This window comes from Equus asinus, chromosome 24 (assembly GCF_041296235.1).
Source record: "Equus asinus isolate D_3611 breed Donkey chromosome 24, EquAss-T2T_v2, whole genome shotgun sequence".
Lineage (NCBI taxonomy): Eukaryota > Metazoa > Chordata > Mammalia > Perissodactyla > Equidae > Equus > Equus asinus.
This window is the reverse complement of record NC_091813.1, coordinates 23521014-23537713: the sequence shown is the minus strand read 5'-3', so window position 1 is coordinate 23537713 and position 16700 is coordinate 23521014. Positions and strand designations below refer to the sequence as shown.

General features: G+C 37.8%; 1 protein-coding gene across 4 annotated transcripts in view; it reads right to left on the bottom strand.

The window, feature by feature from the left end:
- CYB5R4 (cytochrome b5 reductase 4) overlaps window positions 1-16700 on the bottom strand; it is a 90311-nt gene that overhangs the window by 54185 nt on the left and 19426 nt on the right. For all 4 annotated transcript variants that reach the window (XM_070496204.1, XM_014838070.3, XM_070496205.1 and 1 more), the window contains exons 3-4: window positions 9432-9532; window positions 5827-5908 (exon numbers count right to left, since the gene is read on the bottom strand). In XM_070496204.1, the coding sequence (XP_070352305.1) occupies window positions 5827-5908; window positions 9432-9532 (183 nt within the window). The remainder of the gene's footprint in view (window positions 1-5826; window positions 5909-9431; window positions 9533-16700) is intronic.

Here is a 16700-nt window from a genome sequence, read left to right as displayed (position 1 = left end):
TCTCCTCTGAAACTTAGCATCCTGCTTCTCACTATGCCAGTGCTAGAGTTAATACTTCCTGAAAAGACAAAGGACCCAAAAACCATTCAAGTTATACCTCAAAGTGACCTTTGTTTATCAAATGCCAGACAGAAATCCAGTCATGACAGTTTGCAAGGGGTCACTGATGTCCCCACGTGGTCATTTACTTTCATCCTGTCAGTTTCATCTGTCTTTGCTACTGCAGTCGTGATTATTTTTTATCTTAGAACAAATAGCAAACTCATGGTAACACAAGTAAATTAAATCTATCTCAGTGTACCACACAGCTGGCAGTTTGATGAATCTCATTTGTTATGCAAAACAATTTGTTTTTATCTAAGAGGCTCACAGATTTTGAAAAATTGCCCCAAGTAATTTATTTCTAGAGAAATATATATATTATCTCATATGATTTACTTCCTGCCTGATGTGAATTGATTTGAATCTGTCACAACTTTCTGGATCCTACTAAGTTAGTAATTTTCTTCCCTGAGTGCTTTTTTTTAGTACAAGAAGTACCAGTAGGAAGAGAATTTTAATAATATGTTTTTACTTAACACAATATATAGAGAATATCATCATTTCAACATATAATCACTGTAAAAATTATGAGTTATTTTACATTCTTTTTTTTTTAAACTGAGTCTTGAAACACAGTGAGTATTTTACACTTGTAGCATGTCTCAATTTGGACTAGACACATTTCCAGTGCTCAATAGTCACATGTGGCTAGTGGCTACAACGATGACGGCAAAGGACGAGTAAGGGCAAAAAGTAAGAACATTTTTTCATCTTTGCCAGAGAACGAAGTGTTCTACATAAATAAATAATCAGTAACTGAAGCTTACCTTTTTAAGTAAAGTTTCTCCTTTTATTCATTATCGATCTCTTTCTAAAGCACAATACAAACTATAATACTTTTTAAACAAAGGATTAGAAAAAAAATACTGACTCTTTGCTTGATAAGGATCCACTAATATTATGTTTTATATTCTGAGGCTGTTAGCTTTTCTATTCTTCCTAGACACTCACGCATTTCACCACTGCCACACTAGAAACCACCAGATAAGTTGAAAACTATCCTCTTAGAACCCCACAGTTGTGAAGATGCCCACAAAATGCCAATTCTGGGTACCCCCTGCATTGGGGTCTGGCAGGTCACCCCACAAAGGATGGTGTCAGGGATCTCGTATTGAAAGATGCCCATGTATAAAATTCCTCTTCAGTATAGCCACTGTCCCCCCACCCCTCAAAGCCTCATGTCAGCAACAGTCTCTTTCCACCTACTGTTCCCACTTCATCTCTGTTTTCATCCTTTGTTCCCATTTCATCTAGAAGTTCTACTTGCAGAGGGAACACATTCCCTAGCTTGTCAGGGAGTGACAGTTTACCCTCTGATATGCCAGCATATTTACTAATAGAGCCCCCTTTCATTCTCAAGACTGCCCCAGTTTGGACTATTACATGGTTACCCCATCTAATAGTCTCTGCCAATAAGACTCAGGCAGGCAGAGTTCAATGATCGTCCCAGCCTACAGATGAAAGACCTAAGTGGTACTGTTAAAACAACACTTCATCTTAATTATCACCAACACTCCTTAGCTGTGACGCATTACTCTGTCCCTTTTACATGGTCTATTTGCTCTGGTCAAGAGTTAAAGACTATATCTTGCTAGATGCTAAGTCTCCGTTATGAAAACCCGATCCATTTACTTGCAATCCACGCTTTCCTGATCTGTAAAATTCTTGTCTTTGCTTCCTAATGCCTTGCAAGTTGTCTCACGTCACTAGCTCCTACTGGCCTCACCCCAGCAAAACACTTACAATCCAAAAAGGCCTTAGAATGAAACAGATTCACAACCTCACTCTCACATGCCGTGTCAATAATACTACTACTTTATTTTTCACAGAAACAGAACCATCTTTCGTGGTAAAATACATGAGCACATGTTGGTTTACACCTGATAACTGTAGGGATACAAAAAGGAATAGGAAAAGTAGCCTGAGTATCGCAGCAGTGGAGGGGCGAAGGCAGCCACAACAGCAACAACCACTTCACTGTCCCCACCACCTGCTGCTTCTCATGCACCAGGTGGTGAGCAAACATTACTTCATTTAATGCTCACAATGACATTGTCTCGAAATGTGCCTCAAAAAACACTCAAATCTGTTAACCAATGCCAAAAAACCCAACAGTTTCTGAGTGGCAGAGATGAGATTTGAACCCATGTCAGTCTCTATGAAACTTGCATTCTTTGTACAGATCACGCTGCCTCAGTAATCAGTATCAGGGCTAGACAGTGTTAAAAAAGGAAACTTTCTGTGTGATTTCAGACAAAGTGCCATCTGTTCAGCAGCTTAAATGATGCTCTTCTGATGAGGAGAACCAGGGGCCAGGCATACCCGTGGCTACGAGGAAAGGTGAGAGGAAATAGGACAGCAGTGGCGGGAACAGAGGAAAAAAAAAGGAAACTATTAATTCATGAATAGTACACAGTATCTCAGAGCCCATCTCTCATTCTGGGTAAGAAATGTGTTTACGCTCCCCAGAACCAGGGTGTGAAGAGGAGAAGGAATTCTCATAACAGTTTAGTTCTTTAAAATTAGAACTGAGTCAGAAACTCTGTTTCCTCAACCCTTCTGAATTTGGTATCATGGTTTTGTTTTTTGTTTTTTTGAACAGTCTTAACTATATTTCATCCCTGTTACTGAATTTTAGGTTGTCATTTATTTTCTCTCAGCATGTTCAAGACACTATTGTATTGCTTTCTAGATTCCATTGTTCTAGTAAATTAGCTGTAACAACTAGTAAATTACACTAGTAAATTAGCTGTCATTTTACTAATCACTGGTTTCTTAGTAAATCTGTCTCTCTCTGGCTGTTTTTCATATCTTTTCATTGTCTTTGGTGCTCTGAAGTTTTACTACAAAGAGTCTATATGTGGCTTTCTTTTTATTTATCTCATTTGGGATTTACTGAACTTGATGAATTTGAGGATTTGTGACATTAATTCTGGAAAATTCTCAGCCATTACTCCTTCAGATGCAGCCTCTTCCTCATTCCTACTACTACTTCCTTCTGGAAATCAGATTATAAGTGTTAGATCTTTTTACTCTATCCTTCATGTCTCGTGCATATTTTTCTATCCTTTTGTTCCTCTGTGCCACACTCTGTATAACTTCTACTGCTCAATTTTGCAGTTCACTGAACTTTTTTACTGTCTAAACTCTGACTATTCATGCCATGTACTTTTAAATTTCATCAGCTCTATTTTTCATTTCTAGAAGTTCTATTTATTTTTTTTCAATTTTACATGGTTATTTTTAGCAATCTCTTGGTTTTTTTTGGTTTTTTTTGTTTTTTTTAAAGATTTTATTTTTTCCTTTTTCTCCCCAAAGCCCCCCGGTACATAGTTGTATATTCTTTGTTGTGGGTCCTTCTAGTTGTGGCATGTGGGACGCTGCCTCAGCGTGGTCTGATGAGCAGTGCCATGTCCGCGCCCAGGATTCGAACCAAGGAAACACTGGGCCGCCTGCAGCGGAGCGCGCGAACTTAACCACTCGGCCACGGGGCCAGCCCCAGCAATCTCTTGTTTTTTACTCATGTTACCCATTCAATCTTATTTTCCTAAACATTTCAAACATAATTATTTTTATTCTGTATATGAATAATGAAGTCCTGGGGTGAAATTCTGCTACTGTTTCTGCTGACTTGTTTCCGCATGTGTTGTCTAATTTTTTATTGTACACTAATAATTGTCTTATTTGTACCTATGGGAATTTTGAGGGTTTTAGTTGGAAAGTGTGTTCCACCATTAAAAATCTATACACATCTACCAAGCAGCCCAGGAAACCGGTAATGAGAGACCATTTTATTTCTTGGTTTGAGGTTTCTGAGACCACATAGGTGGTATACATTTGAATTCCCAACTCTTCTGTGGGCAGGACTATGGTTACAAATTCTCAGAGGAAATTTCTCTTTCCTCCTCAACATCACCCATAAACGAGGTAAAGGCATACAAGATACCCTGACATCTCCCTTTGTTGTTCAACAGATTTTTTTCAAGCTTTCCCATTTCACTGATCACCTTCAAGAGTCCAAGCCATAGGCAGGGATCTCAGTTCCAACTCCTGTCTTTACAGACCCAAGATCTGGTTTTCCGGCCCCTGTGTGACTATTTACAATTCTTATGTGGCTCTTAAGTTCCCAGTATCTAGATAAGTGCTTGGGGGAAACAAAGACTTCAGAGCTGGCTTATCACTCCAGGCTGCTGCTTCTATCTGCTCAACTCCCTTTTCATTTGGATATCTGGGGATTTCCTTGTGAACTAATCTGCTCATTTTAAATAATGTTTGTTGTATTTGTTGAAGCATTTTGAGGATTATCTGTCTTTCATTTCCAGGAAGGGAGGAAGGAAACCAGAAAAGTCCTTCTACTAATTTGATGTCTCCTATGGAACACAAGCCTAAGGAGCCTGGCATACATTCTGATTACCCTGAACGGTATCACAGAAGAACATGTGACCTTTGTACCAGATTGTACAAATAAGAAACATAACGTTCATGATGAGGTTAAATTAGCCATTTAGAAATTTTAGTTAAGATCATATTATTTCTGCTGGCAATCAATCAGTGAATTTAGGAGCCAATTAAGAGGAGAAAGGGACTGGCTGACAAAAGAAAACTGATTTGGAAGAATGTGCAGACACTAAAGTTCAAAGTACTTTGCTTTTGGTATATATACATATTGATTATTTGTTTTATAGTAAAAGAAAGAAAAAGAAATAATCCTTTCTGAGCATTTACTATACTCCCTGTGCAAGGAACTTTACTTATGTTAATTCTTAGCCCTATGAAGCATTGTACAGATTAAAAAACTGAGGCTCAGAGATAGAAACTGGCCCAAAGAGTGCACAGCCAATAAGCCATGGAGCTAGGGTTCAAAGCTAGGTATGCCTGTACTACTTCCACACTGCCGATAGAGGCCTCTGGCAATAAGGCCTTGAACTACAAAACTCACTGAACTAAATAAATAGTAGAAGACTCGGGCTGAACAAGCCAATTTATTCCCAACCTGGGTGGTGAAAGTCAAGAGTTACTCAAAAGAAACAACTACCATTCCTTCTACTGGAAAGGATTAAGCAAAGTAGTCCCGCTCCGCCTATTGCATGTCTAAAATTTTCAAAGGGTGCTCTTCTGCAGGCAGCCGAGGTGGTAAAGAGAAGATCAGCACCACGCAGACTGCAGAGCCCCAGGTCAGAAGGTAAGCGAAAGAAACGGTTGTATTTTTAAAGTAGTTTAAAACTAGAATATGGGTTTCTATGGCAAAGAGGCAAGGAGCAGGAAGGTTCGAGGCAAATGGGAGACAAAGATGAGAGGGAAAATGTCACTAACTTTTTATATTTTCTGATTTTTGAGTCACGTGAATATGTTACATATTCAGAAAATTAAATTCTAGAAAACTAGTATAAAAGTCAACTCTAACCAAGTGTTCTAGCTAACCTGTGTAACAACGGAATAAAAGATGAATGAAAACTAAATAAGGAGTAAATAAAGTTATTCCACTCCCATAATGCTTATTCTTCACACTATGAATGTTCCCTCAAAACACGTCAAGATTTTCAGATGAAGTCATTGTTTCATCCTAAAGCAGAACTAAAGCAAACCTTTACAGTGGCTAGACCAGGGGGCCAGTGAAAAGGGAAACGATATAATCATTTATTTAAATCTATCTGTTGAAATACAAGTTAAAAAAAGTACAAGCGTGTCACACATCGATGCCAGCTTAGCGCTGGCCCCACCTACCTTTAGGAGCAGCAGGTTTAACCGCCATTCTGCCAACCAGGCACTCCTTTAGCATGGACTCATAATTGACCCACCGATGAACCTGAAATGGGGGACAAATGACAGAAAAGCAACGTGACTCTAACTCCATGAGATGCTCTAATTTTATCCTGAGCAAAACTAAACATTGCTACACTGCTCTGGAAAGCTAAGAAGCAGACTCAATTAGCCAACAAGGGAGTGACAGAAAGCAGCGTACACAGCGACTGCTTAGGACAAAGTTCTCAAAGTGTTGTCTACAGACCTCTGGAGGGTCCTGACACCCTTTCAGATATCCAAGAGGTCTCATTTCATTTCATAATAATACTGAGATGTCATTTGCCTTGAAATTGTGTTGACATTCTCACAGATATCAAAAAAGCAATGGTGGGTAAGAGCGCTTGATTCCTAGAACTAATCCAGGCCGTGCTTTCAATCTTTATATTCTTCACCACCACAGCCCTAAGGGGGTGGGGGAGTTGGTTTCATTTAAGAACATCCTTCACGAAGTAGAAAAATTCGTTAATTTTCTTAAATCTCAACCCTTGACTATAGGTCTTTTTTATATTCTGTGTGACAAAACAAGAAATTCTCAAAAACACTGCTGCTGCACAGTAAGACGGTCTCCCTGAGGAAAAACACTTAGACAATTGTCTGACTTGCAAACTGAACTGAGCTTTTTTCTTGAAAGGTGCGTTTATATCTGTAAAAGAAAAACAATGACTGATAAACAAACTGGTTATTCAGACTTGGGTAGCTGATAGACATTTTCGTGAAAATGACCGAAATGAGACTGTCACTTCAAGGAAAACAACCAAGAGTATTTGTTGTAAGACTTACTGGTGAAAATTAAATTTAAACAAACTTTCTGGAGGGCACCTTCTCAACCTACATTAAAAGCCTTAAAACACGCAGCTCTTTCACTCAGCACTTCAGGAATTTACCTGAGAAAATACTTGGGTGTACACAAAGATGCAGGTACCAGGACGCTCATCACAGTACTCTTTATACTAGCAAAATACTGGAAACAACCTTAATGTCCACTTGTAAAAGACCCATAGAGGAAAATCATATGTTATTCAATAAAATACTATATAATCACTAAAATAATCAGGTCAAATAATTCTGATATTAGAATCTTGACGTATGTTCCTAAGTAAATAAATATACAGTAAAATAGCAAATATGTAAAAAATATATATATAATTCTAAATGGGCACTCATTTATTATTATAAATTGAAATTTCTTTTAGCAAGTATTTATGGAGCACTCAATAATGTGTACAGCAGCATCTCTGGGGATACACGGTTGGGCAGAGTGTTAACAGAGAGCCAAAGCAGAAAGATATTCAAGGAGGTAAAGGTATGGGGTTTATCCATCAGAGACCTGGCGATTTGCTCAAAGAACTTCAGTTTCCTCAAAGTAAGATGCATGTTGAGAATATTCACCTTGATACAGTCTTTTTAGGGCCTCCAATGCCAGGCTAATGACTTTACATTTATTGCACCATCACTGGAGAGCCTCTGAAAGCTGCAGAGCAAGGTGCTAAGACGACTCTTTAAGTACTAATCTAGCTCTGACCTTAGCTAAATTGGTACTGAAGGGAAAGATCTCACGACGGTATAAAAATAGGGCTGGAGAGGGTGATGACGACTTGATCTAAGGCAGTGGGAAGAGCGAAGGGTGCAATGTTTAAAGACAGTATCACAGGATTCAACAGTGACTGGATGCTGGGCCACAACGAGAGAAGGCAAAGATTACTCAAGTGGCTTCAAGTCCCACTACCAGAAATAGGAAACGGGGGAAAAAAGGGGAAGAAGACAAGTTGATATTATTTGAGGGCACGCTGTGTTGAAGTGCCAACAGGTTATCAAATTGCCCATCAAGCATTTGGAGATACGAAACAAGAGGTCAGGAGTGGGATCAAAACTAGAGACAGAAATGTGACAATAAAGAAACTACTTAATATTCTCTACACGACTCAAATACAGGCATGCGCACATAATGACGTTTCAGTCAATGACACATCACATATACAACGGTCGTCCCATCAGGTTAGTGCCATACAGCCTCGGTGTGTAGTAGGCTGGACCATCTAGGTTTGTGTGAGTTCACTCTATGATGTTCACACAACGATGAAATCGCCTAACAATGCATTTCTCAGAACATACCCCCATCATTAAGCAGCTCATGACTGTACTAGGCACAAATAAATTCTTAAATATTTAAAGATATAAGAAGCTTCACTACAGTTTCTAGAATATAAAGTTGTTTACTTCTGTGGTGAGTAAAAGTCATAAATAAACATTACTGGTCTTATGAAAGCCAAGGGGAATGCAGCAATCTGGTAACTGAAGTATTGTTTAAACTGCTAAAGAGCTTAACACAGCAGTTCTTCTGACTTCCCCAAACACAAGGTTACTTAAATAAGGTCTATGTAACCTCACTACACTGAGGAATACAAATAGGACGAGAATTTACTGGCAATTCTTCTTGTGGAAGAATACATTCAGCATGGAGAGGTTACAGGACAGATGGAAGAGGAAGTATGGCAGACAAGTTTTCAGACAAATGTTCCCAAACTTTTCTATTTGGCTTGTATTGCTAGACAATAACAAATGCCAAATGACAATGGGAATTTGCCTTAAGTCAGCAAGACATGCTATTATGACCAGTGGGCCAACCTGACTTTTCTCCAACCCATGAAGAACATTAACAGCAAATGGCATTCTACTATTTAAGCAGATGCATCTAAGTACATTTAAATAGCAAACAAACTACATTTTTAGTAACTTGGTCAAAAAATAAATCCTAAAATGGATGAGAAGCTAGGAAAAACAGAAATCAAATCATATTTGTTTAGAAGACAACTCCAAAAATAACCCAATCTGATTCAGGTATCTCGAATGGTAAAACCCCAGTACCGTAACACAGTTAATTATCATTAAAATACAAAATAAAGCATATGTGAGACAAAAGCAAACTTCTATTCTTCCCAAGATTGTTGTTCAAAATAACAGTTCAGCCAATTGACAGTAATTAATATATTCGACATGACTTTTAAATAGTATAAGAGCTAATGTTTGTTTTAGTAAATATAAGGGGGAAAATGACTAATTTAAATATCTATTGACATATACACACAGAATCTCGGCTACTACTCTAGCAGATTCAGCATAGCAAGACATGCCGACCATGTAACAGTCTCCAAACGAGAAAAGACTAAGAGCCAAGAAGTTAAGTGACTTGTTCTTTCCTCTAATCGTCACTGCCTCTCATAAGTCAATCATCATCATTATCAAAATTGATCAAAACTGAGTAAACAACTGCCAGCAGAGGAGGCGGCAGCAAGCACTTAAGAGCAGACTCCTAGACACAGATTTGAAACCATATTTAAATTTTAGTAAATCATTCAAAGGCAAATTAAAGGAACAGTTGTTACTCACGAGCACCTTCCCACACTTCAAAATTCAAGCCAACACATCTGAAATTTATGCAACTATTTTCTTTTTTTCTACAACTGTCACAGTGCTAAATCTAAGAGCACTCTTCCATTATAATGCCAGGATTACTTTCAGCATCTTACCTGATCAAAAAGGTCAGTACCATCTGATCCGGCTGCTCTCATGAGTTCATCTTCTCCACCAGGATGATACTCCATATATGGGCTGACATTATAAACAAACCCTATATCAAAGCAAGAAGAAAAAATATCCTAAATGAGCTTCTTAAAAGCTGTACAAACTAGAAATATAAGTTCCAATAAATCTTTCCAATACACCCTACTTAACAAATCATTATTACTCCAAAGTATTAAGAATATAAAGGGTCTGAGATTTCACCATACTTGCAAGCTAACAAGTCAGCCTGCCAGTTTCATGGGTCCTTGCAGAAAATAGGACACTCCTAGGTCAGAGACAAAGGACAATTTAGTACACACATCAATAGCAGTAGCTAGAATCTTAGCACTTGCATCAGTTTCCTGAACCTCAATTCCCACAGAGCTACGTGAAGATAATGCCTATACACTCAATGTGCTGCATGACAGGACAGGAACCCTGAGCTTAGGAAACTCGAATTTTTTATAATGGGCAGTAAGTACGCCTGCCCTTTGTTCTGGAGGGAGACATTACCTTTATTATACTGAACACTAAGGAAACCTGTCCTTCGCTCTAGAGGGAGACACTACCTCTACCATCCAAGGTTGTTCTCTACACAAACATCCCTGAAAAGACATCCAGAGCAAAGTGCCTCTTCTCACAAGATGTGCAGATATGTAAAAGACCTGTAGAGAACTGCCTCCCAATGCAAAGAAATAATGAAACACTGCATATAATTTTTAAAAGTTCTCTCTCTCATCCTCCTCCCCTCGCTCCCTCCCTAATACTTCCATTCCATCATCCTCTACCTTCCGGGTAGGAGAATCTGATGAAAAAGAACAGAGCTCTCATCCACGTGTCTGATCATCTCAGCAAAGGCTGAGCAAGGTGACTGGGCCACTGAGGCACGCTCTGTGGAAGCAAGCACAATTCTTTTCTGCAGTTGCCCAAGGGACAAAGATTATTGTTTAGATCTTAAGAATCCTTTTACCTTCCTAAAACATTTATTTCATTTGTTCATATATTTAACAACATTTTTATCTTTAAGAAAAAGGAATAGGGAACAACGAATAGAGGAGAATAGTTCAATGAATAGCCTTCCCAAGGAAGTGAGTTGCTTTTTAATCCTTTACTTGAGAACTATATGGTAGACCAAGCTACCCGTAGGCGCCTCAAGAGTGCAATGGGAACAACTGTCTTTCTTATATCCAAGACTATTCCTTCTCTATGTGATGCCTTCATGAATTTAAATAACCTCAGATAACTTGAAAGGTTCACCCCATACAGTAATCTCGGAAGGAAGGAAGAGGTTGTATTTCAGACCCAAGAAAGGTACTGCAGTTTTCCCACCATTTTAATTCCAGAAAATAGCCAACCAGTCCAGATTTCTTTATAAAATCGCTTAAAGGCAACTTAGGAAACAAAAAGAAGTCAATTCACAAAATCTCTCTTTCAGCAGTCCTCCAAATAAGTCTGAGAAAAAACTGGTGAGTTCCCCCCTTCTCCTTCCCCACACACCTTCCCCCACCAAATTTGAAAGTATGCTTCCTGTTGTTTAACACTCCAAAATCCAGAGACCACAAACGGCAGAGGTATGCTCAGGATCAGAATTACTCCCAATAGGCTTTTTAAGACAAAGAATGCCTTCCAAACTCTCTGCAACCAAACCCTGACAAGAGTTCTAGAGCTTCTCAAGAACATGAAATCTACAACATACGACTGTCTAACCTTCTGTGACAGAGTTTCATGTGTTTCGGCAACCAGCAGAAAGATAACTAGGTGGTTTTCACAGCTATCTGTGACCAGCACAGAACACCTGAAACGTCCCACATGTGTTCTCTGCTGCCTCCCCACGCTTTGGACTGGCCCTTATCTTCTCAGAATCTCACCTTCCTTTTCGACGACCAGGATCACTCCAGACTTGAAGAACTTCACATCCTCTTCAAATGAACACAACTAAGAATGCCTATAAAAACCTTCACATTAAGAAATTAACACTGCTGGTGTCTCAGCACATGAAATGTTACATCCAACCACACTAATTGGCCAATTATCAGTCTTAAATTCAGCCCCAAAATGCAACTGGTGAATTTCCTCTGATCCAGAGGCTCTTTCTTCCTTTTTTTCTTCTACACTCTTCTCTCCTTCCTCTTTTCCTTTTCAAAAGCATTTTCCCACAACTAAAACTTGGACCCCTGAATGTGGCAGAATAAAACAAATGCAAAGAAGCTGACCTTACGCTTTTTCTTCATGCTTTACTGTATTTGATGTGTACTATATGTGGCCTTTAGACAGCAATCTCTCACGTGCAAGCCTCTAGCCTCCTAGGAATTATCACCCGGTTTCTAGAAACGAATTTTGCAACTTTCTGAATTTCACAAAGACACAATTAACTTCTTCCTATAGCTCTAATTGCTCAGGTGTGGCAGATGTGCACAACTCATTGTCCATTAAATATAAATAAGTAGTATTTATGGATCCACACACATAATCTCTATTTGATGCTAGGCTATTAAGAAACTCTGCAAAACCTAAATGCTAATAATAACATTAAGAACAAAAATGGGCAGGAATAGATTCACAACACCAATCCTGATTGGTGCAAAACTGGTGCTTTTACATTCTTTACATGGGTGACCTTCAGAGGGGGATTCAGGGAGGAGGTCTAGCTAGCCAGCTATCCCCTCCTTTATGCTGATACTTTTTTGTTTTGTTTTGTATTTTGTTATTTAAACTCTAACCAGGAGCAGATATAAGGAAAGGATTGACTAATACTGTTCAGAAGAGCAATTTAATTTCACAATACATACACACACCAAACCATAACGTTATGACTCGAAACTTATGCAATGTAAGTGCCAATTATATCTCAATGAAACTAGAAAAAATGGTAAAAAAAAAAAATGAAACTTATTAAAACTAAAATGCAACAGGTCTATCAGGAACATATACTGTAATGTTTAAATACATCATTTTCTAAACGCCCTAGCAATATTTAGCAGTACATTTATAGTTAATTCATTGTAGCAGAGCTGCAGTGCAATTGAAAGTACACATTTAGAGCAACAGATACACTAAGTTCTTTAGGCAATGTACTGGTAGTCCCTGTTCTAATATCTTCACACTAAATTATCTCTTTTGTGTTATGTCTGGAACTCTGAGCTCTCAAGTTCTTAGAAAACAATTACCCACTTTAAAATTACTACTTAGCGCTTTGTATTCTCAGAAACTTATACTGCCAATTCAACCACAGAATGATAGTACTAAGTCTGGGAGAACTCTAAAGGCAATGTTTAGTCTGATCGATCTCTCATCCAGTACAGGATTCACCTCTGCAGGATCTACAGACAGACCATCATTCAGCATCTGCTTGAACAGAGCCAGCGTCTAGGAGTTCTTGTTTAAAAGCTTAGTTCAAGGATCGTTCAAGTATCATTTTTATACCTGAAAACTAATGTTGCCATTTTGCACAGAAAGAACTCTTTTCCATCTTGGCAAAAACTGCCTCTAGTTTTTCACTTCTACTTTTTACATGTGTTGTAATTTAAAGCCCAATTGATACTGATAAAGACTATACACATTTTACAGTAAAATACTTAACTTTAACTTTGTGCATGTTTCTGTGTAAAAATTTTAAAAACCCACAACAAAACGTGTAAAAGAAAAGAAAATACACCAGTTGCCTAACCTAGCTGACAAAATTACTATGATTGAGCATTAAATGTAGCCCTGAACTTCCTGGCAGCCAAGGCCAAAAGATACACTAGCAACAGTGGTATCATTATCTGATCTTAACAAGTAACCAAAGGAAAGAAACAACAACAACAACAAAAAAAGGAAACTCATTAGTTCTTTAAAAGGGAGAAACTCCTTCTGAGTTTTTGATATTGATATCGTTAAGAATTATGAGTCCCTATTTGGAGCCACTGACCACACAACAGATATTACAAATTCACAATATGCAGAAACATTCTTTAGGTAGCATTCCTCCCACTCTCCCCAGCCCTAGGTAACCAATAAAGTACTTTCTGTCTCTTTAGATTTGCATGTATTGGGCATTCCATGTAAATAGAATCATACAATATGTGGTATAAGTTTGCCTTCTTTCACTTAGAATAATATTTTCAAGGTTCATCCATGTTGTAGCATATATCAGTACCTCATTCCTTTTTACAGCTGAATAATATTCCATTTATGGATATACCATATTTTGTTTATCCATGTGTCAGTCCACGGACATTTAGGTTGTTTCCATTTTTTGGCTACTATGAATAATGCTGCTAAGAACATTCATATGCATGTTTTCATGTGGACATATATTTCAATTTCTTTTGAGTGTATACCCAGGAGTGAATTTGCCGGGTCATACAGCAATCTAGGTTTAACCTTTTGAGGAACTGCCAGACTGTTTTCCATTCTCAGCAGCAATGTGTGAAGCTTCCAACTTCACAGAGCTCTTTTTCAGTCACTACTCCAACTCCCTATGGAGAGCAAAAGCCTTTTCCCACCTAGAGAACCTGAATCACACCACATGGCTCACATAACTGAACTCAGAACTGCACTGCAGCATGCTCCAGCTTATTCTCAACCCCTAGCTCTACATGAGACAGCACAATGTAAGACCCAAGCGACATTTTATACCTATTAATCTGTCTCCCACATGAGGATTCCACAATGTTTCAGGTTAGGTAACCATACATACAAACCCTAACAGCCCACTAATAAGCAGTGAACTGCATCCCCATGTTTCATGCCACACATCTACTAATAATAATTTTTCATTTTTCCTTTGTTCTATTTTGTTAATCAGAGAGCCTCAAAGCATGGTCTGGGGGCTCCTGAGGGAGCTAAAGACTCTTTTGGTGGTCCAGGCCTGAAACATTTTCATTGCAATACTAAGACGTTATATGCCTTTTTAAAAATCTCATTCTTTCATGAGTGTATAAGATTAAATGCAGAAGGCGACATGAAAATACAATTGTCATCTATTAAGCCACACATTAAAGATATTTGCCAAAATGTAATACAATGCCACTTTTCTCACTTTTTTGTTTTGAAAAGTTACTTTTCATAAAAATACGTACTATTTATAACAGTTTATTTTTACTTTTAAATTAATTTTAAAATATTCTGTAAATTTCTTAATTTTAATTTCTGAAAGGTAAACCTCAATAGAGATAACCATGATAAACAAAAGCTCTTTGGGGTCCTCACAGAGTAAAGAGATCTTAAAACCAAAAAGTTTGGGAACTACTGCTATAAATAAAAGTGGCATTTTTATAATTGGATTTAAAAATAATTCCCAGATTTAACTCCAAAGCTCCATATTATATTCATTCAGCAAAAATGTATTGAATGCCTATCATGCACGTGCCAAGTACTACGCCACTACACTGCAGAATTCCTATTTACTTCACTAATCACCACTGTTTATTTTGCTGGCTCTAAAATTACTGAAGGAAAAAAGGTGCGTTCACATATGAACAGGGCATGTCATAAGGGCATATTTCACTGTATTCAAATCCATAGATCCATTTTTGCACGTACTCTGACTACTTTGCCACCTTGTGTTCAGTAAAGAAATTGCACATTATTTTCATTATTTTATGTCTACTGATGTTCATCCAGTTCTAGCAACAGCTGAAAGAGGGTGTTCAAATATGCAACGATTGTGGATTTTAAGTCTATCTTTCAGTTCTATTAATGTTTGCTTCACGTATTTTGAAACTTTGTTATCAGGCATAAAGTCTTCCTAACGAAGTGACCCTTTAACATTATAAAATGCCTTTGTATATCTCTAGTAAGATTCTTTGTCTTTTTCTGGTAATATTTTGATCTAATATTAATACAATCCAACCTCATTACACTTACTATTTAGACAGTATCCTTTTTTCTACATATTTACTGTCAACCTGTGTCTTCACATTTAAAGTATATCTCTTATAGATATCATGTAGTTGGGTCTTGATACACACACACACACAATCTCTATCTTTCAATTAGAATGAATAGTTCATTTGCACTTAAATTAATTACTGACGTGCCTGATTTAAAGCTACCATTTTATTAGTCTCCCTCCCCAGCCCCAAGTTTTCTTCCCTTCCCCCTAAGTTTTCTGTGTGTCTCTCTTCCTCTTTCCCTGATTCTTTTGGGTTAACCAAATGTTTTTTTCAGAAACTTTATCTATTGGCTTTTTAACTATACTACCTCTTTGCACTATGTGGCTAAGTGATTGTTTTAGGGATTACAATATATACCCTTAACTTTAACCAGTTTACATGAGTTAATATTGTACCCCTTCACATGTAACATAGGAACCACTTATCACTCGCTATCCTCTGTATTTTATGTAACCCTACAATATTATACTTTTTTCTTTAAACGGTTATGTATTTTTTAAAAGGTAAGAGGGAAAAAAAGTAATCTTATCTCTTTACTCCCATATTTACCATTTCCTGAAGATCTGAGCTTCCATCAAGTATCATTACCCTTCAACCTGATGAACTTCCTTTAGAACTCCTTGTAGTATTGGTCTGCTGGTACTAAATTCTCAGTTTTTGTTTATCTGAACGAGTCTTTATTCATCTTCATCCTTAAAGAATTCTGTATCTTTATGGATATAGAATTCAGGGTTGATGGTGTTACTTTTTCTCCTCAGCAGTCATTTTTATTGTTTCCAGATGTGTTTTTTCTGGCTGTTTTCAAGATTTTATCTTTGGCTTTTAGCAGTCTATGTGTGTCTCTATGATGTGTCTCTATGTGAACCCTGGGCCACTGAAGTGGAGTGTGTGAACTTAACTATTCAACCATGGGGCTGGCCCCTGGCTTTCTCTTTTTATTAAGGGCAAGAGCAGTGTTTTCTACTTCTTAAGTTCATCATGATTTCTTAATCTTTGCAGCTGACTTGTTTTGGAAAATAGGAAATAACCCAAAGGATAAGGACATATTTAGCTTTTTTTCCTCAGATAACTAATAGAGAGGCAGTTAAGCGCTGGTAGCTGTCACTGGTAGACCGAAGGCACAGGCAGACAGAGGAAAATGATCTCATGGAATAGGAGAGGTGGAGAAAGGCAGGAAAACGGATCTTTTAGAGAGAGGGTACCTTGTTTAATGTTGATCTAAGTTGTTAATCCAGTTTAAGAAAAGTGAACGTGGCTCTTACTAATGACGTTTGGTCAGTGTTCTCCCCAGGAAAAGTTACTGAATTTTTTAAAAATATTCGGTGTAACTGATTGCTCAGACTGTTGGTTAATTTT